At 49.8% G+C, this 25,553-nt stretch overlaps 1 protein-coding gene across 2 annotated transcripts; it reads right to left on the reverse strand.

The window, feature by feature from the left end:
* Positions 1–991: 991 nt before the first annotated feature.
* Positions 992–16,763, reverse strand: LOC127317034 (protein DETOXIFICATION 16-like). Of its 2 annotated transcripts, none has more exons than XM_051347564.2 (8): positions 16,420–16,763; positions 2,793–3,340; positions 2,612–2,698; positions 2,471–2,527; positions 2,152–2,390; positions 1,921–2,039; positions 1,745–1,831; positions 992–1,593 (listed from the first exon to the last, which is right to left on the reverse strand). In XM_051347564.2, the coding sequence occupies exons 1-8, from the start codon at positions 16,663–16,665 to the stop codon at positions 1,534–1,536; spliced, it is 1,443 nt and encodes a 480-aa protein (XP_051203524.1). In that variant the 5' UTR covers positions 16,666–16,763; the 3' UTR covers positions 992–1,533. The 2 variants fall into 2 exon arrangements, with proteins under 2 accessions (XP_051203524.1, XP_071680804.1); XM_071824703.1 differs by lacking the exon at positions 16,420–16,763 and adding an exon at positions 4,062–4,322.
* Positions 16,764–25,553: the final 8,790 nt, after the last annotated feature.

Below are 25,553 nucleotides of genomic sequence, written 5' to 3' on the forward strand. Positions count from 1 at the left end.
CCACCTTTTTCGCGAAGATCATGGCGGCGTCGGTCAACGTGTGTTGCGCTCGAAGATGAACAACAGCTCCAGAACGTCCTCCGTAGATCCGCCAATAACGGCTTGACCCGGAATCTCCTCTTCATCACCACCACCACGGTGTTCTGAAAGTGGAGGAACCCAGGCCTCACCGCCCAGATCCAAAGAGCAGTAAACAAGCTTTATTGGGGGAGGTGTAGAAGCTTTATCGCCAGTCGCCTTCGGCTCCGAACATCACTACCAGCCGCAGGGAGTAGCTCCAGCTCCACCGCCGCCAAACTCCGAACGGCATCACGCCATACTCCACATGGGAACAGCTCATTTTAGTATGTTTTTAGTATGTAATTTAGAACATCTCTCCCACAACTAGCCACAACATTGTTCCACTTTCCTTCTACCATGATCCTCCATCACCCCGTATCCTGGTCTTGCTTATCGAGCCAAAACCACCCGAAATTCCCCTCACCATCACGAGTCCCATTCTCTCCAAACCTCCTCTGTACATGGCCTGTTTTCAAGCTTGAACCATATTCGAAATTTTTTTATTTGTGATATCAAGTAGTCCAATACTCCTTCATGTCCCCGAGCCTACAACAGAGACAATATAAATCCAGAAAGAAGTCATATTGAAACGGACATAAACACTTCTCCTCCTCAATCCGCTCCACCATCTCGGACTCATAAATTATCCATTATCCGAAATGGTATCTTTAGAACTCTAATCCAACACGGGGTGCTGATGAATTCGAATTCCTCAAGGGTCTATGTCTGATGGAAATCCACGAGAACCAACAGCTCCCAGTTGAACATCCATAGTCCTCTTTTAAGGCTTGGAAATTGTAATCACATAACCACAGAGATTTTCTTTAGATTGACAGAATTATTCATTGACACCATGTTTTTATTATGATTTGACACTTCATAATGTTCCTTATTCGTTTTTGGCCCATTTTTTTTTTGTATTGAACTCTCATAACTAATGAGCTCATCTTCTTCTAATAAATTGCCATACATAATGAGCCCTTTCTTCTACTAATCTATCATACATAATGATATTGTCACTTATCCAGGGCACATATTAAATTCAGGGTCATTACATATTTTCACTACTCAATACAGCAAATAAGCCTAAATTCAAAATCTAAAAAAGGATAAGAAAAATAGCTTCGAGGAGATTATCTCCAGTTTTCCAGTGCAAGTGACCTTCTTCATAAGCTGAAGCTAAAAAGAAGTGGCCATATGTGTGATATCTTTGTGTTCGGCTTCTGCTCTTCTAGGTCATGGTTTACTTATTTGTCTCACCTTGAAGTATTAATAAAATAGCTATTTCCAAAAATAGATCTCGACCTGCTCCGCATTATTTTCTTGATGCCACGTGAATTCCACCGTACTCAGCATCCAAGTGGTATTCAACACCAAATCAGCAATTACCAATGCTCGTTAAGTGGCTTGATTCACACCCCGACCGTCATTCTTTTGAAGGTCCTGGGTATTTCACGCGTATACAGTATATCTTTATGTCGTGAGATCTGTTGGCAGGGCAGAACAGAGGACTCGGTCCTTCACCTTTGTTGCCTATAAACACATGGATACATATGCGGTTCAGACAAACATGAATGTATATATGTAGGTCAGGTTGACATAAATCACTTGCGCGCATCGACCTAAGTAATCCACCAGAACAGAAAAGTGCATAATAAAGCTACAAGCTTTTTGTATAAAATACCTCCTTCTCCCAGTCGGTGCATAGTGTGATAGCTAGGAGCAGCAAGTCCTGTACCAGAATGCCGCATATGATTCCCATCCAAAGACCCTGGTCATGCATTATTTTCACAGTATTTTCAGGTTATCAAGCAGAAAAGATGCATGAGTCGTGGAAAAAATTAAAGGAGAATTGAGCACCATCCCGCCGATGTGCAGCACGAAGGCAAAGAGGTAGGCTGCAGGGATGCCGACGATGTAGAATGCGCCGAGGTTGATACATGCGCCGATCTTCTGCCATCCACATCCTCTAGCCACACCTAGAGATCAATTAATCCATGAGTCGTCTCTACTAGTAGTATTTATGGAAAACTACTTGGCAATTAAGTAGCCAATGCATGGCCATTAATTTCTATGATTTGTATGTAGTACCTGAGAGAATGGACTGGATTCCATCAAGGAGGCTGGACACTGCAATCAGCAGCACCATTTTGGCCACGTACGTGACCACCTCCTCCTGGTCGCTGTAAACATGGCCCCAGACGTGGCGCACAGAGATCAGGATCATCGCCATGACCAATCCTTCCGAGATGGCAAAGAACATAGCGACACGCACGGCGAGGCGGGCAGCCCGTGGTCGGGCCGTGCCCAGCTCATTTGAGACGCGGGTGCTGCATGAGATCAGATAATGCAAGAAACCATGAGAAGGACCGCATGAGAAGGATCGAGCAAGTTTCGCTGGCGTGTTTACCTTATGGCGGCTCCGAGGCCGGAGGGTATCATGTAAAGGCAGTCCGCCGTGCTGAGTCTATCCAAAAAAAAAAAAAAAAAAACTAGTAGATGTGAAGATGAAGAGAATAAGTTAAAATAGCTGGTACTAGGATTGTATTACGTGATTGACAGGACGGATGTTTCCAGCCTTGCATTAGGAAGAAGGCCTGAAAGCAGTATGATGGTCTCGAACAACCACCACTCCGAGCTGCATTATCAAGACATATATCGGTGATCACACTTGACAACATCAAACGAATAACATGGTCGATCAGATGGAGCTCAAATTTAACCTCACTCACCAGACCATCAGAGCAGAGGGCACGGCAACCCTGAAGAAGACGAGAGGGTCATGGAAGGCTTCAATGGAGAACCCCGTCCACGTGTTCTTGCAAGTGCTCGACACCCTCACGTACACGGCGAGTATGAGCACGTTGATCCAGTAGGAAATGGCGATGCCGATGGCGACACCCTTGCTACCCAGCCCGAGGCCATGCACCAGCACCCAGCAGACGGCTAGGTGGAAGAGCACCGTCGCGGCAGCGCTCAGCATCACCGGGAACACGATGTTCTGCATCTGCAGATACCGGACTTGGCACTGCAGCAGGCCGTAGGCGAAGAGCGCCGGGATCATCCACCGGGCATAGGTGCCAGCCTCCATGGCGATGTCCTCGTCCTTGAGGCCGAACAGGAGGAGGATGCTGCCGGCGTAGAACCACACCACGGCTAGCGGGACGCTGAGCAGGGTAAGTATAAGCATTCCCCGTTGCTTGTGTACGCACACGAGGTGGTATTGCCTCGCTCCAAATGCTTGGCCGCACAAGGTCTCCAGACCACTTGCCAAACCATTCTGATCAAGATTGTAGAAAACACAAAAAATATTAAGTACACTTTGAAATAGGAGAATTTCGTGTTAAGATTTGGTGTTTGGGCCATATCTGAATTAGATGCCAAAATTTTACTATGAATTGCAAATTAAGTGAAACGGTTCGGTTAGTTTTTATCTAGATGTAGACTCGTTTTATTGTGTAGGCTCGTTTATCTGAAAAGAGGACGTGACTAGTTCTCAATCAACTCAGAACTAAGCTAGTTTAGCTATTACTACCTCCGATTCAAGGAATAAGGCGCCCTCGTTTTACGTGTTTTTCGTTTGACTAAGTATTACATCAAATATACAAAGATTATTTGTATAAAATTAACATCATTAGAAAGTATTTCTCAATACGAATCCAACAATACTAATTACACACAATATAACCAAGATTTTGTTGTCCAATTTTTATGGTCAAAGTTCGTCTTGAAATACGCGTGCGCCTTATTCCTTGGGACGGAGGTAGTAGTTCTTAGTCAGATGATGTCGTTAATTTTTAGTTGCCACAACTAATAAGTAGCACAAATTATGAAGCAATCCAACAGTTCAAGCCGCTTACAACCTATGTTGCAACATATAACTAGCACAAATTATAAGGCAATCTAACAGTTACGAAATTGAAACAATTTATTTTTAGCATACTTGGTGACAATTCTAAAGCCAGTATGTAAACGAAATCGGCGGATGGTATGGTACGTACAAGAAGGCTGAATCCAGTGAATCCCGCGAAGGAGGTGGCCATGGTGGCGCCAGCGAGCGACAGTTCGCCGAGGTGGCCTAGGAACATGACAGAGATCATCTGGATCAAGTTCCGCATCAGGAAGCCGACGATTAGCGGCCCGGCCAGCCACAGCTGCCTCTTCACCTCTTTACTCACCGCCGAGCTCTGCTCGTCCTTGCGCCCCGGGCTCCTCGGGGGAAGCATTTCCTCCAGGCTTGCCTCCATGTCGGATCCCGGGCGCGGCGACTAGCTTTCTTCTCACGGGCCTTATTATGTGCGTATGATTTCCCTTGGCCTGGAAGTGTGTGCCAAAGCGAGATGGAGTGGAAGGTTCCACTCGTGTTCACTGTTCAGACATCAGAGTGTAGGCAGACGCACAGCCCACACCACACGCAGCGTGTAAGCAAGCTCGACCTAACGGAATAATTGGACGGATTTCTTCACCTTTTTTTTTAGGGTAAACGTCGTCTTTTATTGTTCAATCATCAGAGGTACAATAGAAGTATCAGGCGAATTCACAAGCCAGACAGTGCGGCCATGTTCTAAGGAAATAGTAGAGCAAGCTAGATTGTGAGCATGAGTATTAAAACATCTCCTCTTTTTTTTTTTCCCGATAAAGAGCATATATTAATATCGCGTAGATACCAATTACATCTAACCTCTTAATGACATAAAGAATGCACACAACATCTCCTCTCATGGCGGAACCTAGAATCTGGAAACTTAGCATGACGTTGATCGATCTCACACAGAACTGAGTAACAGTTGCAGCTGTTTGAATCTCTAATGGCATTGATTACCTCTAAACAATCTAAAGCAATGTAAGGGTGTTGAACATGTATATCAGCATCAAGCGATAAACCCTCACGGCATGCAATTGCTTCTAGCGTAGCGGGATCAGAAATGCCCGGTACTGCAAAAACCGATGCTCCAAGAAACTGGCCTGATCCATCTCTACATACAGTTGCAACAACTCCTCTGTTGTTTGTTTGGAGACCGTGACATCAACATTAATATTAGTAAAATTATCTCGAGGAGGGATCTAGGTAACAGTCAATGGCATGGTATCCGTCTGATGATGTGCTGGCTTAGCAATATATGCAATGTCCAATTCGGCAAGGTAGCTTGTGATAAACCCATAGATAGATACAGGGCTCTGAAATATCTTCTCACGTAGCGCTTTTCACCTTGTACTCCATACTGCCCAAAGTGTAACCACGACCTTGGTGAAATTCTCATGAGAAAGTGACTCAATAAGAAAGTAGATCCATTCCTTCGCCTCTCCACATCGGTTCATGCTGATATGTTCAGTTAACTCTTCATCTAACAGTGCCCATACACAACGAGTTGTGGTACAGTCCATTAACAAATGTCTCCAGTTATCATTTGTAGCTGCACAAAACAGACACCCTGCTGATGGTGCCATATTCCTATGATGACACACCGAGGCTATGGGTAGAGATTGGTGTGCTAATCTCCACAAGAACACTCTTATCTTGCTTGGTACTTTTGTTTTCCACATTTTAGACCACATCTTTTGTTCTGAAACAAACAAGGAGTTTGCTGCATGGCACTCTAGCCAATCCTCCCTAACTTTCTTGGTCGAAACCAAAAGCCTGTACATTGATCGGACAGTGAATAACCCAAATCGTTCATAATGCCAAGCCCATGAATCTGTTTGGTTGGCTGTAGTAAGTAGGATTGATTTGATGATCTCCACGACCATTGGATAAAAAACCTCATCAAGAATATCATATCCCCATTCCAAACTTGTTGCATCAATTAGTTCTGAAATTAAAAGTGGAGGGTGAGCAGCCTTTGGCGCAACAGGTTGTAAACGTGTACTTCTGGGGAGCCAATTTTCATTCCAAATAGAGGTGGTCTGCTCATTGCCTATCCGCTTGATTAGTCCAACTTTCAAAGCATCCCGACTCTCCAATATTTTTGTCCAAATCTGCGAGGGTCTGCTTCCCATAGGGAAATCAATATTCTTGCACTCAACGTTCCTAGAGTCTAGAGTCTGTATCAGACGCCACGTCTGTTTCGCGAGAAGGGATAAATTGAAGAGCTCCATATCCTTGAAGCCTAATCCAGGTACTTGGGCATAACGAGGACATCCCATGAGACCTAAGGAACCTTTCTTTTTTCCATTTTTGCTTCCCCACCAAAACCCCTGAATTACCGAATCCATATATTGACATAAGCCTGTTGGGACTTTGAAGCATGACATATAAAACGTTGGTATAGCCTGAGCCACGGCTTTGATCAACATCTCCTTGCCTCCTGCTGATAGGAACTGTTCCATCCAGCCCTGAATATATTTCCAAATCTTATCTCTTAAATATTTGAAAAATCCATTCTTGCATTTTCCTACATCAGTGGGCATAGCAACATACCTTTCTGATAAGGATCCATTGGTCACTTGAAGAATACCATTGATCTCTTCTCTAACTAGATCAGGGCACCCCTTACCAAAAAATATCGATGATTTTTCTTTATTTATTCGTTGACCCGAAGCTAGACAGTAAACCTCCAAGACTTCAGAAATCTCCATGGCTCCCACTGAATTTCCTTTAATGAATAGCAAGCTTTCATCTGTAGAAAGTAGAAATTACCAGCAGAGTCATCAGATGGGTTTTCAGATGTCACCACCTCGCTCACCTTGCTTGCTAAAGGTTTCACCATCCCCTTATAACCAACCGGCAGATCGTGAATTTGTATCCACATTTTTGTTGTTTCAGCTCGATCATCGACGGCTTTGTGAATCCATCATAGGGCGCAATCAGAACTGTCTTTCCTCGGAAGACCCAAGGGCCTCACTTCATTACCTTGTCCCTCCCCCCCCCCCCCCCAAGGCAGGCAAATTGAAGAACGAACAAATTTAATTCGATCACCTTAATCTTAACCTCCTTCGGTAGATCCCAGGAGCTCTCATATTCTTGAAGAACCAAAAAATGAAAAATGACTGAACTCAGTTTCAGTATGTACATTACCCACCGCTAGCCAGCGTGTGGCCTCCTCGGATTGACCTCGTTCCTCCTAAAAAGGACATCATCCAAGTCCTCCTCACGGATCACTAGAATGGCCATCATGCTCTCCACATCATCACCGCCTGCTTTCTCCGATCCAGCTCCGGAGTTCTTTGTCATCGTAACCATAGACAACACTACAAATTAGAGTTGTTCTATCACCGAAACATTCGATCGTATCCAAAAACCAAAGGTCCAAGGCCGAGCAGGGGTACAAGGACTCCCCCTTGATCAGCCCGAGACACTCCAGCGCACGACTCGACAAGGGACCCGACGAGAAACATCAACATCAGCAGTGTCGGCAAGAGAAAGTATAAACCCTAACGAGAGGGGAGAAATGGGCCATGACACGAAGTTCCAACGCCTATCCCCCTAACTCTCCCTTTCCCTTCCTAAAAAAACTCCCCTCCCCTCAAGTGCCGCTTGTTTTGGCGGCACTGGACCCCCTCCCACGTCCAGCGCCCTTCCTCGCACCAGTCTCCTCACAATCGAGGTTGCTGGCTTTGGCCGCGACAGTGGGCTCCTGAGTGAAGGAGCTCTTCTCTCTAGAGCGGTCAAGAAGTAGCGGTCCCTGGATCCTTAAAGTCAGCGTAGTCGACCAGTATTGTCAGCACGTCTACTATGGGCTCCACATGGCACTTGATATGCTGAAAAGATTGTGCACATGCGCTTCAACGTGTCTACCCTGCCAAGCAGCTTGGTGGGTCTATGTTGTCTGTCGCGCTGGCATGTGTCCCATGTGTCGTGCTTGTCGGGCCGCATGGTGATGTGTGACTCATATAATTCACTAGGAGTCTCACTTGTCAGTTATGTCTTTGGACCATACTTAGGAGAGTGTATAGATCATATATCAAGACATAATTATTCAGTTTGAAACAATACCCCTAGAGGTGCCCCGGTTATATTTAAATCTGGACAAGGGTAGCATACCAAGTCCAAGGCCTATTCCGGGAAATTTATATCTCGGTTCCATAGCTTTGTTGACGTGTATAAAGTAGATTGCCTAGCCCTTTCCATCAGTTCGGACTTTTGGTTTAAGTGGCTAGTGTATGAAGCTTAACATGGTATCAGAGCCCCAGGTCTTGAGTTCAAATCCTGGCTTTCACAATTTATTCTAAAAATTATCTCCTGTCCCCGCAGTCTCCTGCTTGCCTAGCCCTTTCCATCAGTTCGGACTTTTAGTTCAAGTGGCTAGTACATGAAGCTTAACACGCTTCACCGCTGCAATTCGATGCTAACATCAGTCTAGGTCTAGTTAAATGTTTTACGATGAATGAAGGATCGAATTATTTTGGGGCCTAATATCTGAACAAACTGAACATCTTCTGAAAAAAAACAAAAATGCACCAAGGCCTATTTCGGAACAATTATATGTCACGGCCTCTAGATTGTGCATAGCTTCTCCACTTCAGTTCGATGCACATGTATGTCTAGGCTCCTGTTATATATTCTACGCCTAATAAAGGGACGGTTTGTATTTGGATTTTTTGGCTTGTTATGAAAAAATGGTTAAAATCATCCTAAAAAACATCCCCATATCATCCTTCAGAAAAATGAGTGTCCCAAATGCTTCTAAATTATCTAGCTAAACAAATCGAACATTTCACATTTTTTTTCTAAATATTCGAATGACATACTAAGACGCATCACATTCACAACCACAATTATATATTTTAATAATTACATGACGACTTATAATGACATACATATGACTGCAAGGAAATGAGTAGGAGGTTTAATAATGATATATCATCTACTTGGTGATGGGAAATCGATGTCGCGTCTTCAACGATGCATCCTCGATCTTTAAGTTGTGCTGAGTATGTGTATAGGCTACAATTGGACTTGGATTGCACAGTTAGATTAGGTGCCAAAGTTGGACACTTGTAACCTGAACATGTTATATAATGGCATTGTGGGTAATTAAATTAGACTAGACACAAGTTATAGGTTAGACAGAAGATTACACGAGGACGGTCAGAATCCCGTGATTAGGGCTGCCTGATCGAAGTAGGGTTGAGATTTGATGTGTATGTTGACGTTGACGGGCTTGTTGTTGGTGTATTATGCTTATTACATGGCTTAACAAGGATCCGTAAATGTAGGTGTTTTTCGTTGAAACCCGTTAACAAATATCTTCTTCCATCTACTTTTGCAATGATCGCATCATGTATAACGCTAAGACTTGATATATTCTGTTGTTCCAAATATCAAGTGCTTGGTGATTATCAGCCCTTGGGCAGGCAACAAGATTTCCAGATCAAAGCCGCCACTATGCAAGCCAGAGGAGAGACCACCAGATCGAGAATTGGGGAAGATTGTCTCAGGAACAAAACGACTGGAAGCGGCATTTGCTGCCATCAGACAACCTCCTCCGGCAGCGATGAGAAGGTGGAGCGGTTGGGCGAAGGTATATACGGTGGCGGCAGGCGGCGGTGAGCCTCCGGAGTCGCTCACGAGGCTAGGTTTTGGGTGACTGACGGATAGACTACACACGTCATAAAAACATTATCCTGCCTCCATCGAGATCAACTTGATTTAAGTATGAGATGGGCATTTCATTACTCATAATCAGGACTATTTCTCAGAAGAAATGTTACTCACGTAAGAGTATCTCCGTCCATTCCTCCCATACTGCGTCCGACAGTTAGGTATTTTGCGTTGTATGGCTGGGCGCATCGCCCATCCGTGCCCCTTATTCGACCCCCAATAGACAATTTGATAGGGAAAATCACAAATCATTGTTTTGATCAAGCATTTAATATAAATGAATTAACAAGTTCAACAAAGAAAGGTCCTAATTCTACAAGTTTTGAACACATAAAACTAGGTGAGCATCCTCAAATGCTCCACCATATTATCTTGTAGATGGTGATAAGTATTTGCGTCACGGAATTCCTGACATATGGCGAGGATAGCAGCAAATGTTTTTTTTTTGAAAGGGGGGCAAAAGCTTTGCCCCAATCCATTAATTAAGAAGAGAATTGTCCAGTTAATTACCGGGAAACTGGACAAAAAGACCGTTACAACGACACCACCAACAGCTACAAACACCAGCAACACCTACAACACAAGAGACTACTCCCAAGCCAAGCAACTCCTACAACCATAAACTTTACAGACAAAATACATCCATCAACCAACTGCGGACTTGTTTCTTGTGGCGCCACTTTTTCTGCTTCTGCTTTTGAGGTACTCTTTCACCTTCTGGATTTTGCCCCTCGAAGACTTATCCTCTAGGAGGCGAGCAATCTCCTTGCTAGATCCTGGACTAGCCGCCTCCAACCTGGCAAGAAGGTCACCAAGCTCCCTAGCAAAGAGCGCATCAGAGTTAGGTGCCAAAGCGCTTGACTCGATGACCTTATCACCACAACAGCTTGCCTCCACCGGTGGTGGTGTGGAAGCCTCCTCCGAGGTCACAAGCGAGTCCACCTGCAAGTGAACCATCGATAGAGGAGGGGAGAGGCCCTCACACAGCTCCTGCAGGTCAGGCATGATCTGGATCACAGGCATGATCACATCGATGTCCTCGAACTCAGAGCCAACTAGCACATCAGGTTGTGGCGACGGGGATGCCCGAGGGGAGAAGCAACCAAAGAAGCATTCCTCCTCCCCAATCATATTCGACTCCACATGGGCCGTGTCATCAATGGCTTCATCACCAGTCTTTGACGCCACTGCAACGACTGCATTATCATCAACAACCACATGCGACTCATGCTCAGAGGACTCACAGGAAGCAAACAAGTCTGCATGCCCCACAGACTCGGTAACACGCGCCAATAAAAGCTTCAAATTAGTCACCTCATCACGCAAAGGACGAGCCACCTCTTCGACGCGGGCATCGACAAGCTGAACAAGACACATGGTTATCAACATCCGCAAGAGTATACATGGGCATGGGCAGCCCGACCCAGCCCGGCCCAAAAATCCCAGGCCGGTCTTTTTCGGGCTTCGGGTTGAGCTCAGGCCCGATTTTGTGGCCCGACGGTCAAGCCGGGCCAGGCTAGGCTTAGGTTTCCAGCTTTGGGCATTTTAGGCCCTGCTCGAGTTTTGCCAGGTATATGCAAGAGGATCCTACCGTGATACAATTAAGTTTCGTTCACTGGATTCTCTCACGACCATGTTATTCATGATAACACATGCATTCATGACATCCAACATTTGTTCTTTCGACCAGGTATGACAAGGGTACGCACAATAGATTTTTTTATTGAAACACACCAAATGCTCACTCGACATCTTTCTGCAAACTTCCTAAGACTTAGCAAACCAATATTTTTTTTTCCTCAACTGGGTTTCTCACAAATATTGACCATCTTGGATAGATGTCATCCGCTAGGTAGTACCCCTTGTTATTCTCGTGTCCATTGATCACATAGTTTGGCGAACACATTTGAGCCCTCCAACATGTTGTCGTCATGGTGAGATCCATCCATACCGAAGAAAGCATGTCAAATCCACAGAATCACGATCTGTCACTGCCTCAAGTATCACGCTGCAAGCTCCTTTATTACCTTTGTATATTTTTTGTAAAAAGATGGGCAATTCTTCTTCCAAGCAGCCCAGGAAATCCTCTAGATGTGCTATGTGGCAAGATTCAGTCAATGCCTTCTACATTGGGTATTTTTAAGTAAGTTGGTCCAAACACTGCCACCAATGCCTTGCCAAACCTGTACATATAATCCATCAGCCATGCCTAGATAGTCTTCATGTGTCTCACTAGAAGCTCCATAGGCAAGCACCCTCAAAGAAGCAACGCATTTCTGGATTGAGGAAAAACTTACCGTGACGACATAATCTTTCTTGCAAATGAAGTAGGTGTCACACTCCCCAACGGCCATGAAAATCTTCATGAACACCTTTTGGTTCATCCTGAAACGGTGTTGAAATACCACCTCGCCTTGCAATGGATTATCGTGAAGTAGTCAGCGTACATCATGCAATAGCGCTCCAAAATCTTCATCGGTTTGCTCTTGCGTCGCCGTGACTTTGAACCTCCGTGCCGCTGCTTTGCCTCCCTGGCATACAAGCCTAGGAGACAAGAGAGGATCTTCATATTCTCATGGTCGGGGGCGGCAACATATCGGATTCCTTCTCCAGCAGAGCTGCGATCATCTCTTCATCAACGGAATCCATGGCCTAGGTAATTCGTCAAACACCTCGCGTGCAAGATGGTCGTGAGAGGCTTAGAGCATCTTTAGCAGAGCCCGTATATCGCGGAACCGAAAACGTCGAGTTTGGTCTCCCGAACTGTTGAAAATAGCTGGATTTTGTCACGGCGCAGAACAGAAACCGAACTCGCGAACCGAAAAAACGGAAATCGAACGTCGCGGGAAAATCAAACGCGAGAAAGAACCCGATTTTCTCCGATAAAGCTGAATTCGTCGATAATTTACAATAATCTAGGCAAAATACATGCTTGTTCGACCTACATTCGGTAATTAGGGGCCTAATTTAGACTAGATTAGTCCCCGAATCGACTAGAGTGTCACCGGGCGCTTCCCGTCCGCGGCGGAGGGATTTTGGCCACCGGCGTTTCCTAGGCGACGATGAGCGCCGCCACCTCGAAGGCCAGGCGCTCCCGCGGGCTAGGGGCAGCCCGTTAGCGTCGTCGTCATCATTGCCACGCGGGGCAGCGCCGGCAGCAGCGAGCCGGCAACGGGGGGCGCCTCCTCTTCTCCTTCGTCGGCCGCCTCCTCGCGCGCTTGACGGCGCACGATAGCTTCCGACCACTTCCGGCCAGCCCGCTTCCATGCGCCGTTGGAGCACGACCGCCTCGCGCGGTCCGCCTTCGCCCGTACACCCGGCGGACACCGAGGTACTTTTCCGCCACCGATTTGGCCACCTCCCCTAACTACGCGTCTTATGCGCCCCATTTCGGATGGAGGGGTGGTGGCCGAAGCGGCGGAGCGGCGTCAAGGGAGGCGGAATCGCTCGCCGGAGAGGAGGCAGGCGGCAGCGGCGGCGGGTGTGAAAGCGGCGGAGGGGACTATGGTTTAGAAACCGAACTCCCCTCCGCGGCCCCTTTTAATACAATGCGACCGCTCGATTTCTCGAGGACCCGAACTCGTTATACGGGCCAGGCCGCGAGTTTGGGCTCCGTTCTGTCCCATCTCCAAACCAAACACCTATTCTCGCCGGAATTATTCAGTTTCAGCTGCGAGTTCGTTGGCGGCGATCTGGTGGGTGGTGCGAACACGGGTGGACTGGGCAGTGGCGAAAAGGGAGGATTTCTCCTAGAGGTGTGGATGGACAAAATTGGTCTCGCAAGAAAAAAACGGGCTATGGGAACGACTAAGCAATATTTTCATTTTCAACGTCTACATAAGTTGTTTGGGGTATATGAGGGAGCCAACAGAAGATGCTCTTAACACACGGATTACGAGATTAAAAACAACCGCACATGTGGACAATCTCCAATATCAGTGGCTGCTAAAGTGGCTAGTACACAGTTCATGCATGTCTGTTATCTCTGCCATCTTACAATTAAAATAGTCCTATATATATACGTATCCATCGCTGGCCCGGTGCAGGAGAAAAAATGGAGAAGAGCACATGCATGCGTAGGATAGAAAGCAGCTTATCAGTACAACAGTTCAGACGTACACGAATGTTTTATGCGTGAAGACCTACTTTTTTGCAGTTTTGATTACAAAACAGCTGTAAGAAAAAGATGGCCGCCATCTTGTCACTTTCAGCACGTTTTTTTAAACTTGTAGTAGGAAGTTTGATAACTTTATAAATGAGAGCATCTTCAACAACTTGCTCATAATTTAATAAGCCAGCCAAAACATGTACAATGTACCCAAAACATGCATAAATTGCAGCATATGTTACCAACTGGATACCCTTTCTTGCATACACTCACATGTGGGTATCTTTAAAAACGGAATATATTAATATAAAAAAATACATTTACACCTAGCTTCTACGCTCCACCCTAATAGCAATACGGATACACACAACCAAAAAAAGAGTAAAAAAAAACTAAGAAGTAAAAGTCCCGCTACATCATTTCGGACCTAGCAACAGCAATACAACCACCACCGTGACAACACCTAAAATACAGACTCTTCAAAAGCAACGTCTCCAAGAAGGGAACAGTGCACCAGCGCCGTCGTCGCCCGACCAAAGGTTTTGGCTTTTCAACCTGAAGATAGTCCCCACTCTCAAAACAATGCCTCCAACAAGGTCATTGCAAGGCACAACCAGTTAAGACCAGACCTTGGGTTTTCACCCGAGATGTAAGACTTTGAACTTCAAATATGCTGCCCCCCACACGCATACCACTGCTGCGGAGCCCGAAACTCCAAGAAAATCCCTCAGCATCACGGAGACTCGAACCTCCTTTAGCCAGTCCACCAATTCGGCCTTCATGATATTCCTTCTTCTGACTTCACCATGGACCAAAAAGTCACCTGATGTCAACACATAATAGAGCTTCACGCCGCTCTCTCCGGAACCAAACGTGCGCGCAACCGAATACCGCCCGATCCAGCAAACTCCAGGCAAAAGATGCACTATTCCATTCCGACGGAGCTTTCCGAACCTCATCTCTCCAGCCAGATCAAGGCAAACTGAACTCCGGTAGATCTTCATCTTTGCTTGCGAGAAACCCGGGGACCGCCACCAAAAACAAAGCAAGACCAGCAGCCCCCACGACGTCAGTCCCTCCTGCCGGATCACCAGGGAAGAGGACAGCGGCGCGGATCATGCGTACCACCGTCGAACTGTCACCGGGGGCGGAGGCCGCCACCGGTCCACTGAATCCTCCATGGCTATCGATGGAGAGCATCAGGTCCCGGCCAAGTAGCCGTGCCGCCCGGCTTCCTCCACCGGCGCTTCATCACCTCCCATGGAACGCCGCCGCAGAAACTCTCTTCCCCTCGTCGTTCAACGTAAGGGGCACCGCCACCGCCGTCGGGACCGGGGCCAGGGCTGTGGTCGGGGCCAGGGCTGGAGCCGGGTCCAAGGCCAGCGCCGGGGCCGGGGCTGAGGCTGGCAGCAGCGGCAGCTGAGCTGCAGCAGTCCGGGGGCGGCTGCTCAGGGCGGGGCGGGCGGATCCTCCGCCGCCGCCCGGGAGGGGGGCGGGAGAGGAGGAGGCGGCGGCTAGGTCAGAGGGCTCTATCATTGATTCATTATTTTCTTCCTTGTGTGCCCATGCGACGCTTTCTTAGAACTCGTGCACTGGGTAGCGGTGTGAGTTCTGCGTATCAAGGCGCGGCAACAACAATGTCGAATCAGACGAGATCGCCACAGTTCCATGCAGACATGTGGGGGTAAGCGGCGACCAAGGGCCACAGTTGGGACCGTCGAAGGATAGAGAGGACTGGTGGACGACGCCACCACTCACCGAGGAGTTGCACCGGTGAAGAATGAAGCGCACAGTGGGGGTGGGAGGAGGTGGCTTAGCTAGGGCAGCGATTTCGGGCTCCATGGTGATGCCCGAAGAAATAAGAGGATGTAAGAGGGACTATAAATGGCGTGCATGAGCAAGCACGATGGAGCCCGGCGGAAGGAATCGGCGAGAACAGCTAGTCAAAGAAAAAAGTCGTCCAAATTTTGGATGAATTTCACGACTTTCGATGAGGAGCGAAAAAAACAATATTTCAGCCGAAATTTTGGTTAGATTTAAAAATATTCCAAACAGGTCGCTTGTAGGAGAAAGAAAAAACAAGTATTTGACACCAACTTTACATTAGTGCAGTGGTGGAGTACACTGCTCCCTGAGCTCATTTTTGGCCAAAATACCTAAGTTTCAGTTTTTAGTACCCGGATAGCGACTGAAAGAAAATGCGGTTTGTATAGGTTTCCTATTTTTTGGAAAGGAAATCGCATACTTTTGTTTCCTTCCTAAGGGCATGAGCAATGGAGGCAGTTGTCCAACTAGACTTGGATAAAACTTTTGACATATGCATACCATGTTATGGTTCTATTAATATATCTTTCTCTCAAAAACTGATTTGGTTTTTCTCTTTCTCTCTCACATTTTCACTAAGTTTTCATTTTATGGCTGAAGAAGCTGATAAAGAGGCTACCTCCTCATCTGAACCTACTTTGGACCACCCGAATCTAACTAAAGTTGTGAGGCAGTACTCTAGAACAGTGCATTGAGCATGCCCTAATGAGCAGTTGTGATATGAAGGTGTCATATACTCATATTGTATCGAATGGGCTAGCCCGAACGGGCAGGGCAGAAATTAGATACTCCCAGGAAACCACAAAGGGAGTCCGGGCATGAGGATACCTAGCGACAGTTCCAAAGCGAGCATGTATAAGAAATCGACGGACGGTATGGTACATACCAGGAGGCTGAATCCGGTGAATCCGGCGAAGGAGGTGGCCATGGTGGCGCCAGCGAGCTGCAGTTCGCCGAGGTGGCCTAGGAACATGAGGGATATCATCTGAATCAAGTTCCGCATCAGGAAGCCGACGATGAGCGGCCCGGCCAGCCACAGCTGCCTCTTCAACTCCTCGCTCACCGCCGAGCTCTGCTCCTCCTTGGGCTCCGGCCTCCTCGAGAGAAGAGTTTCCTCCATGCTTGCCTCCATGTCGGATTTCCGGGCGCGGCGACTAGTTTTCCCCTCACCGGACTGATTCTGTGCGTAAGGTTTCCCTTGGCCCGGGAGTGTGTGTGGCAGAGAGAGAGAGGGAGATGAAGTGGAAGAATCCACTCATGTTCAGACAGACTTCACTGTAGGTATAGACGCACAGCCCACACCGCAGCACACAGCGTGTAAGGGCATCTCCAACCGGGCGACCCAAACGGACGCGCTGGGCCGTCCGTTTTGGGCCGTTTGGGTCGCCGCCAGGACACGCGGACAGCGCCCCGCGTCCGCGTGTCCGTTTGGGTCGCGCGCTGCGCCCAACGCGGCGACCCAAAGAGACGCCACGTGGTTCGTCTTCCTTGCGCGGCGCGCCGCGCCATGGCGAGCCTCGACGGGACAGCCATGGTGGGCGGTGGAACGCGCGGGAAAGATCCCGCGCGCGGCAAGGTTCCCGCGCGCGCGAAAACGACATTGGCGCGCGCTCGCGCCCTAGTTTCCCGCCAGACCGCCGGCTATAAAAGACGGCGGCGGTCTCACACAGACCGCCAGACCTTCCTCTCCCACTCCACCTTCTCCGGCGGCCACTCCACCTTCTCCGTCGCCATGCCGCGCACCCTGCAGGCCACATGGGCCAAGCTCTCCCTCGCCGCCCGGGCCAGGTTCCCGCGGACGGTGGAGGAGGAGCGCGCGGACGCCCGGTGGGTCGCCGACGACGAGGCGCTCCGCGTCGCTGCCGAGGCGGCGGCAAAGAAGGCCGGTGACGCGGAGATGGTGGAGGCGGCCACGGACGGCTGGCACGAGACCGCGGACGGGCCGGTACGAGGCCGCGGAGGAGGGGCGGCCGCCGCGGAGGAGCCCGTCAACGAGGAGGACCTCGCGCCGGCGAACATCAACGCCGCCATCGAGGAGCGACTCGCCGACCTCACGCGCGTGACGAAGGAGCACGAGGGCATCCGGCGGGCCGGCCGCCGCCGCCAGGCGACCTCCTCGGCCGAAGAACGAGCCGCTCGCTATGCGAGCAGCCCGTCACCTCATCCAGATGCCGTCCCCGAGCGGCGCGCACGGAGGATCTTGAGTCGGCGGAGCGCGGCCGGCAAGAGCGCATGCGCCGGCGGCAGGAGATCCACGAGGCCCAGGCCCCCGCCCTCGTCCGCGTTGAGGCGCGCGCCGCTGTGGAACGCGCCGCTCTGCAGGAGGTGGAGCTATGCGGGAAGCGGATGATTCCGCCGCAGGAGGCGGAGCGCGAGCGCGCCCGAGGTGCGCGGACGGAAAGGAGGAGGATGACGGCCTCCTTCCAAGCTGCCCAGGCCCGCGCCGACGCCGACGCCCGCGCCTTCGCCGACGCGCCACCCAGCCCGTAGTAAGCTGGAGTGGAATCCTCACGCGTACAGGCCGCCCGCGTCGAGTGAAATCCACGGCCCCGACGGCGAGCCGGCGAGGGAGTCGCCGGCGAGGCCGCCGGCCCCGTACGTACTTAGGATAGAAGTAGTACCTAAAAAAATGTAATGAGTTCTTTTTAATGACAAATATTATTTATGCCTATGATACGCGGGCCAGGGGCGGACAAGGGGCGGACGCGAGCGACCAGCCTTTCGCGTCCGCGGCCACGCAAACCCGGCCAAGATTTGGGCCGGGTTTGCGTCGATCCGGACGCCGCGGGCATCCGTTTTAGGGATGGATCCGCGCGCTGGGCCGGGTTTTTGTCCGGCTGGACCCATCCGGACGCGCGGGCGCGGGATGGGTCGCCCGGTTGGAGATGCCCTAAGCAAGCGCAACCTAGCTAACGGAATAATTGGACGGATTTATCTGGCTATGATTCCAAGTTGAGCAGACCCATCACCGGTCGCTATCGGCAGGGATATGTCAGCTCTGATGCCAATGATGATATAATCAACCGTTGGATGTTAGCTATTGTATTATTCAATTTTTGTGTGCATAATTCTTCTCCTTTTAATGTTACCACCGTCCGCCTGACGCATTTTAGTTATTAAAAACAATCCTAAGCGTTCGTTTACGTCAGGTCGTGGACGCGAGATCGGGTGAAAAGAACCGGCTGACGGTTCGAGTCAGAGGGTGCCCCATTTGTTTCCCCACAAAAAAGTTATTGATGAAACAATTTACATCATGCCAAAAATAAAAACATGAAAATATAAATGGCCATGGTCTGCTAACCCTAGCCTTCGCCTTCGCCATCATTGGGCACCTGGGTCATGTCGACGAGGTCCGGGATAACCCATGACCAGTCGGGAACCGGCGGAGCAAATGTCGGGGCGGTCGGTGGTGGAGCAAATGTCGGGGCGGTCGGTGGTGGAGGTGAACCGGCAGAGTTGTTTAACAATGCATGCTTTTGATACTAAAGTGTAGATCTCATTTTTCTGAAGATTTTGATATATTATACACATTTTTCTGATTTAAAATGAAATAGTTATGAATTATACAAGTTTTATCCATAATCTAGAATTTCTGGAAAATAATAAAAGTATGACAGTCGGACCCACTGTCAGGGTTTTAATCATTTATAAACATTTAGGAAAAGAATAAATATCTGACGGACGGGGCCCACCTGTCATGGATTTATTATTTACAGAAAATAAAGAACATAAAAGGAAAAGGCTGACAGCCAGGGGCCCACCGGGTCAACCGCCGGTGGTTGACCACGGCGGCCGGCGGCAGTGACGAGCGGAGCCGCCGCTCCCGTGCTCGCCTGCACGCGCGAGCGGGTGCGTTGGATGCGCGTGAGCGGGGCGGTTCGAATGGTGGCAGCGCCGCCCGCGTAGGGTCGCCTGAGCGACCACGACGGCGAGGCCGAGCGGCTGCCGGCGGTGGCGCACGGCGTGGCGGCGATACGCAGAGAGAGGGAGAGATTGGAGAGGCGCAGGAGTACCGGCGGCTCACCAGCTGCGCGATGGTGGGCTCAAACGAGGCAGAGGCGGCCGGACGGCGACGCCATGGTCGTCGGAGATGGTGGTCAGCCGCGGGGAAGACGAGGGCGGCGGGGCGATTTCGGGGCTCCCCGGCCGATTCCTTTTACGGGGAGGTCGAGGACGACGAGGCGGAGCCAATGGAGGTCGCAGCTGGGCGCGGGGTTGGCCGGAGCGACGACGACGAGCGGTGGCCGGCCGGTTAGGGTTTGGTCGCGCGCTCACAGAGAGAGGAAGAGAGGCGCGCAAGGGAGAGAGGAAGAGGATAGGGAGAGGGGCAGGGCGTCGTGGCGGCCTTATCCCCTCCCAGGGGCGGCGAGCGGCGGCGCGCATCGCGGCCAGGATGGACGGCCGGAGCCGCGGCACGCAGCAGCGTGCGTGTCTGCCGAAGAAGACAAAGGGGAATTTTTAGAAAACCCCCTAGGCTTTGGGTTTTTCTCTGAAATTTTAAAACAGGGCTAAAACAACTCTAATTTTGGTGTTTTGAATTCTTTTAAAGATCCAAAACCTCTCTGAAACTTTAGCTAAAATACTTAGTGGCCCTTCTAATTATATTTGAGGATCCAACTATTTGGTTTGAAACATTTTAAGAGGATTTTAAACAGAGGGAAGTTTGCACACATTTTGGTTTCCACATTGATTTTTTTGCAAATTTTCTTAATGCATTTTAAATGATGCTCATGAATGCACAAACAACTCCTAATTAGGGTTTGCTAAAACAGGGATGTTACAGGGAGGTTCTTCCCTCCCGCGTCCCTGGTGAGAGGGAGCTCACTCGGGCGCGGAGACCGCGGCGGGCGCGAGGACGGTCGGCGGACGCGGCGGCGGGCATGGCTGTCTGCGGGCGGAGCGCGGTGGTCATGCGAGTTCATGGCGCTGCTGTGGTGCCGGCGGGCGGAGCAGGCCTTCCGAGCTAGATCTTGGCCGTGAGGGGCTGCGCGGCGGGCGGTGCCGCGGTGGCGCCTCTCCGGCAGCGCGGGGGGCGGCCGGTGGTGCTGCCCAGGTCCGGGGCAGGTGCAGCGGTTTGCCGGGGCGGTGTCCCCTGGCAGCGGCGGCGGCCGTGACGAGGAGCTCCTGGTGCTGCGTCTGGATTCTGATGGGTTGCCGGCGCGACGGCTCCGGGCAGCGGCCGCGTGGTGTTGGGCTCGTGCGGCGGATGCGATGGATGCGTCGGCGGAGGAGCCTGCTGGAGGCCATGGCGGCTATGCTGGCTGTGCGGTGGCGGCTGGTGGTGCGGGGAGTTCATGCCTACGGACTTTGGTGTTCGTCCTCGAGTCCCGTGTTGGTGTTGTTCAGCGTCCCCTCTATGCGGCGTTCCGGCGGCTCCCATGGCGTTCTTCGGCGGTACTCCGTTGGCTTCGGGCTGTGCTGCCCTCTGCGCGTCGGCGGCTACAGGTTGTCCTGGGGGTTGCTCTGCGGTTGCGAGTGGTGGTTTGTGCCGGTCCTTTTTTGGCGGGCGCGAGGTCTTGAATCTCTTCGCTGGGCGAAAGCTCTATCTTGGCGGCTGGCCAGGACCGACGACGGTGATGCCTGTGGGCGCCACTTTCTTCTTGAAGGCGTCGTCGAAGCGGGGGTTTCTTGTTCTCCGCTCGGGCTCTCCGGGGGAAACCCTAGATCCCTCGCGGGATCGGGCGTGGGCGGCGATCTTGCGTCGCTTTGCCTCTTGGGGCCTCGCTTTGGATGTCCACCGGACAAAGGATCTCGTGGTGTGTTTTGGTGGTTTTCGGCGGAGGCGGGTTCGTCTTCGGCCAGGTGGGGCGCGGCCTCGGGGCCGGCGTGGTAGTGGGAGCGGTGGCTCCGGTCTTTCGCCTCCGCCTGTCGCGTTTGAGGTGTAGTGTCGACCTGGCTGGTCGTCGACCCGTGTGGAGCGCAGCCTCGGGGCTGGCGTGTGGTGTCGTGTTGTGCGATTTTTCGGCCAGTTTTCCTCATAAACGGGTCAACTCTTTTCTCCTATATCAATGAAAGGCAAAGCTTTTGCCTCGTTTCAAAAAAAAAGAGATAAGATAGCTAATATTTATTTAAGGCATCACAAGCTCAGTTATATGTATAGAGATTCATGAATAATTGTATGCCCCACATGTCAAATTCAAATCTATCTTGCAAGAAAACTTGTGATCCTCCTGTTGCATTTTTATCTCTCCTCTTTTTAACATTCAGGACTTAAAACAATTAAGTGTGAGAGGACATATCAAAATAAGCATAACAATTAAGTGCTATCATAGGAAAATGCCATATTACAGCATGTAGAACTATAGAAACTAATATCATTTTAAAAATAAATCTTATACACAATTTGCATTAAAATTCTAAATCAATAAATTATGATAGTACTATATGATAATAGTATACTTTGCTTCAAGGAGAAAGTGATACAATGACTGGAGACTGAATCTAGTTATGATAGTATACTACATGATAATATCATGATATTCTCAGAGTACTATGAGTACACTGTGACTAGTCTGAGCCACAAGTTTGTGGTAGATAGCAAAGGGGTGTGCCTACGTCTCAGTTGACTGAGATTTTCTTAAGTCTCAGTCAACTCAGAAAAGTGCAACTACAGTTTAAAGAAAAATGTAACTCGGTTCAGTTGCACATTTCTGTCAGAAAAGTAAAATTGCACTTTTTTAACAGAAAAGTGCAACTCAAGGCACATTTTTGTAAGTGACTTAGACTTAAGAAAATCTCAGTTGAACCGATAGCAAAGCGACTAGTATATCCCCAGAGCCATTAAGGTCCGTCCGGTTTAGTGTTGAAGGTCACGCATGAGATTTATTTCTTCTTCTTTTGGGTTAACTTACTGGTGTTAGAAAATCTTCGTCAAGCTGTCGAAATTTGGACCGAGCCGATTCGTTTCTGAGTGAACACATGGACTGCGTGGTTAAAAACTAATCCCATACGTTGACTGCAAGGGTGGCTACAGAAGTGGATTTGTCATCGTACACGTAAAGTACTTTTTTTTAAACTTAAGGCCTCCAGTCTGGCCCGAGCACGTAAAATACTCCAATGTATCCAACAATCCATCACTGCTAGCAGAATTGCTCCCCGACGGGGTGATCGTGCCCACGAACACCCATTATTCTAATTGCACGATTCTACTCTTCTTGTTCGATCCGCTTTTACCGGTATTCTCGTTTCTTCTGCAGAGAGAGGGCGGGGGGAGCAGCGACCAGCGCCTAGAGAGAGAGAGAGAGAGAGAGGAGAGCAAGCCTGCGGTGGAAAAAGCGACGGCGAGCAGTAGACTTGGGGAAGGGAGGTGTGGGTTGCGTCGTCGCTGGAGAAAAGCGAGATGGCGGCGGAGCGGAGCATAGAGGGAGGAAGAGCTTCGAGTATTGCGGGGCGGCAGTGGCAGATGGTCCGGCCGGCGGTGGAGTAGGTATCGAGTCCGGTGGCCGGCGGCGCTGCTCCTCCCTCTCCTCTTCTTCCCGTGCTCTTCTTCTCCCTCTCAGTTCTGCCAGCTAAAGTACATGCCGGGAACTTCGCCCGGGGACACGACGAGACCATGCAGGCATGTATATATTCCAGTGGGAAACAGAGGATCATCGATCTCTGCAGGGTATATGCCAATTTGATGGATGGGATTAAAGAGCACGTGATGCATGCATGCATACAGCGCAACGACAGTCCAAGGAAATGGCTACGTGATGACTTTCTCTTTTTGTAACTCGAACATTTATGAATACATACGAAAGGATGCGTATAATGAATTGGTAGATTTGATTTGTGACTTCGGGCAAGCATACTACTAGCATGATCGAAGAACCAGCAGGGCAAGAAAAACAGAGGATGTGCACGCAAAATAGATACGTATACGCACGTACCAGGAGGCTGAATCCGGTGACGGTGGCGAAGGAGTTGGCCATGGAGGCGCCGGCGAGGGGCAGCTCGCCGAGGTGGCCGACGAGCATGACGGAGATCATCGGGACCAGGTTCTGCATCAGGTTGCCGGCGATGAGCGGCCCGGCCAGCCACAGCTGCCTCTTCACCTCCTCGCTCGCCACCAAGCTCTCCTCCTCCTTCCACTCCGGCCGGCTCCTCGGGAGGAGGGTTTCCTCCAAGCTTGCCTGCTTCTCCATGTTGGATTTCGGCGCGGCGTCAAACCCCTCACCCTTCTTCTCTGTGTATTGTTGACCCGAACCCGAGAGTGTGCGCGACAAAGAGAGTAAGTATCAATCGTGTTCAGAATCCAGACTATATATATATCGACGCACATCGCACTCAGAACTCAGAAGCACAACACGCACAGCCACAGCCAGACAGCCAGGGTAATCCAGGCCCTCACCTCCCTTTTGGACGGTGGTACTCCAGGTCACCTCTGGTGTGAATGATGACTGACCACACAATGTAGTTGGGAAGCAGCCTGGTCCACGATCGTGGATCTCGTGGAAGACCTCGAGGTAGAGGTAGCGGCAGCGGCACGTGAGAACAAGCGGCAGAGGCGGGGACGTGCGGGACTAGTGCGGTAGGCCATGGGGACTGAGGGGTGACGCTCGCTCTCGGAGGATAGAGCTGCTTGAAGAGATACATCCAAAGGGTGAGCAGCATCCCGTGCACAAACCCAAACCATATTGTCTCGTTGCATATCATTCGGTTTTTTTTTAACACAAGGGGGTCAAATGCCCCGGTGGAGCTTTTATAGATCAACACGTGACAGGTACATTTTACAGAAAGACCCTTTTTCATCACTCGTCTTGAAGAACCTGTAATTTAAAGATGGGGCCTTGCACTTTACAAAAAGCATCCTAAAAAGAAAATAGAAAACACAATCAAGGATAGCTAGGGGCGCCTCTGTCACCCAGCGCCGTCGAACTCAAGGCGTTTCCGCCGAGTTTCGAGAGTAGGATGCATACAGCTCTCCTCCGACGACAGGATGTAGCCAATGGCAACCACTAGATGGCCGGGGACGAATCACTTCGCCTTCCAGAAGCACCGAGCTCCAGCGACTGACCATGGAGGCCTCCGTCAAGGAGGTTGTAGATGGACCACCTTTTTCGCGAAGATCATGGCGGCGTCGGTCAACGTGTGTTGCGCTCGAAGATGAACAACAGCTCCAGAACGTCCTCCGTAGATCCGCCAATAACGGCTTGACCCGGAATCTCCTCTTCATCACCACCACCACGGTGTTCTGAAAGTGGAGGAACCCAGGCCTCACCGCCCAGATCCAAAGAGCAGTAAACAAGCTTTATTGGGGGAGGTGTAGAAGCTTTATCGCCAGTCGCCTTTGGCTCCGACCATCGGCGCCGCGAGCAGTAGAAACATCACTACCAGCCGCAGGGAGTAGCTCCAGCTCCACCGCCGCCAAACTCCGAACGGCATCACGCCATACTCCACATGGGAACAACTCATTTTAGTATGTTTTTAGTATGTAATTTAGAACATCTCTCCCACAACTAGCCACAACATTGTTCCACTTTCCTTCTACCATGATCCTCCATCACCCCGTATCCTGGTCTTGCTTATCGAGCCAAAACCACCCCTGCCGCCTCCAGAAATTCCCCTCACCATCACGAGTCCCATTCTCTCCAAACCTCCTCTGTACATGGCCTGTTTTCAAGCTTGAACCATATTCGAATTTTTTTTATTTGTGATATCAAGTAGTCCAATACTCCTTCATGTCCCCGAGCCTACAACAGAGACAATATAAATCCAGAAAGAAGTCATATTGAAACGGACATAAACACTTCTCCTCCTCAATCCGCTCCACCATCTCGGACTCATAAATTATCCATTATCCGAAATGGTATCTTTAGAACTCTAATCCAACACGGGGTGCTGATGAATTCGAATTCCTCAAGGGTCTATGTCTGATGGAAATCCACGAGAACCAACAGCTCCCAGTTGAACATCCATAGTCCTCTTTTAAGGCTTGGAAATTGTAATCACATAACCACGGAGATTTTCTTTAGTTTGACAGAATTATTCATTGACACCATGTTTTTATTATGATTTGACACTTCATAATGTTCCTTA

This window comes from Lolium perenne, chromosome 7, assembly GCF_019359855.2.
Source record: "Lolium perenne isolate Kyuss_39 chromosome 7, Kyuss_2.0, whole genome shotgun sequence".
Taxonomy (NCBI): Eukaryota; Viridiplantae; Streptophyta; class Magnoliopsida; order Poales; family Poaceae; genus Lolium; species Lolium perenne.

Excerpts from the sequence above, each read along its gene's own strand:
- LOC127317034 (XM_051347564.2), bottom strand. The coding sequence starts at position 16,665 with ATGGAGGCAAGCATGGAGGAAACTCTTCTCTCGAGGAGGCCGGAGCCC. Across the intron at positions 2,528-2,611 it reads ACATCCGTCCTGTCAATCAC|ACTCAGCACGGCGGACTGCC; the intron begins GTAATACAATCC and ends TTTTTTGGATAG. Across the intron at positions 2,040-2,151 it reads AATCCAGTCCATTCTCTCAG|GTGTGGCTAGAGGATGTGGA; the intron begins GTACTACATACA and ends ATTGATCTCTAG.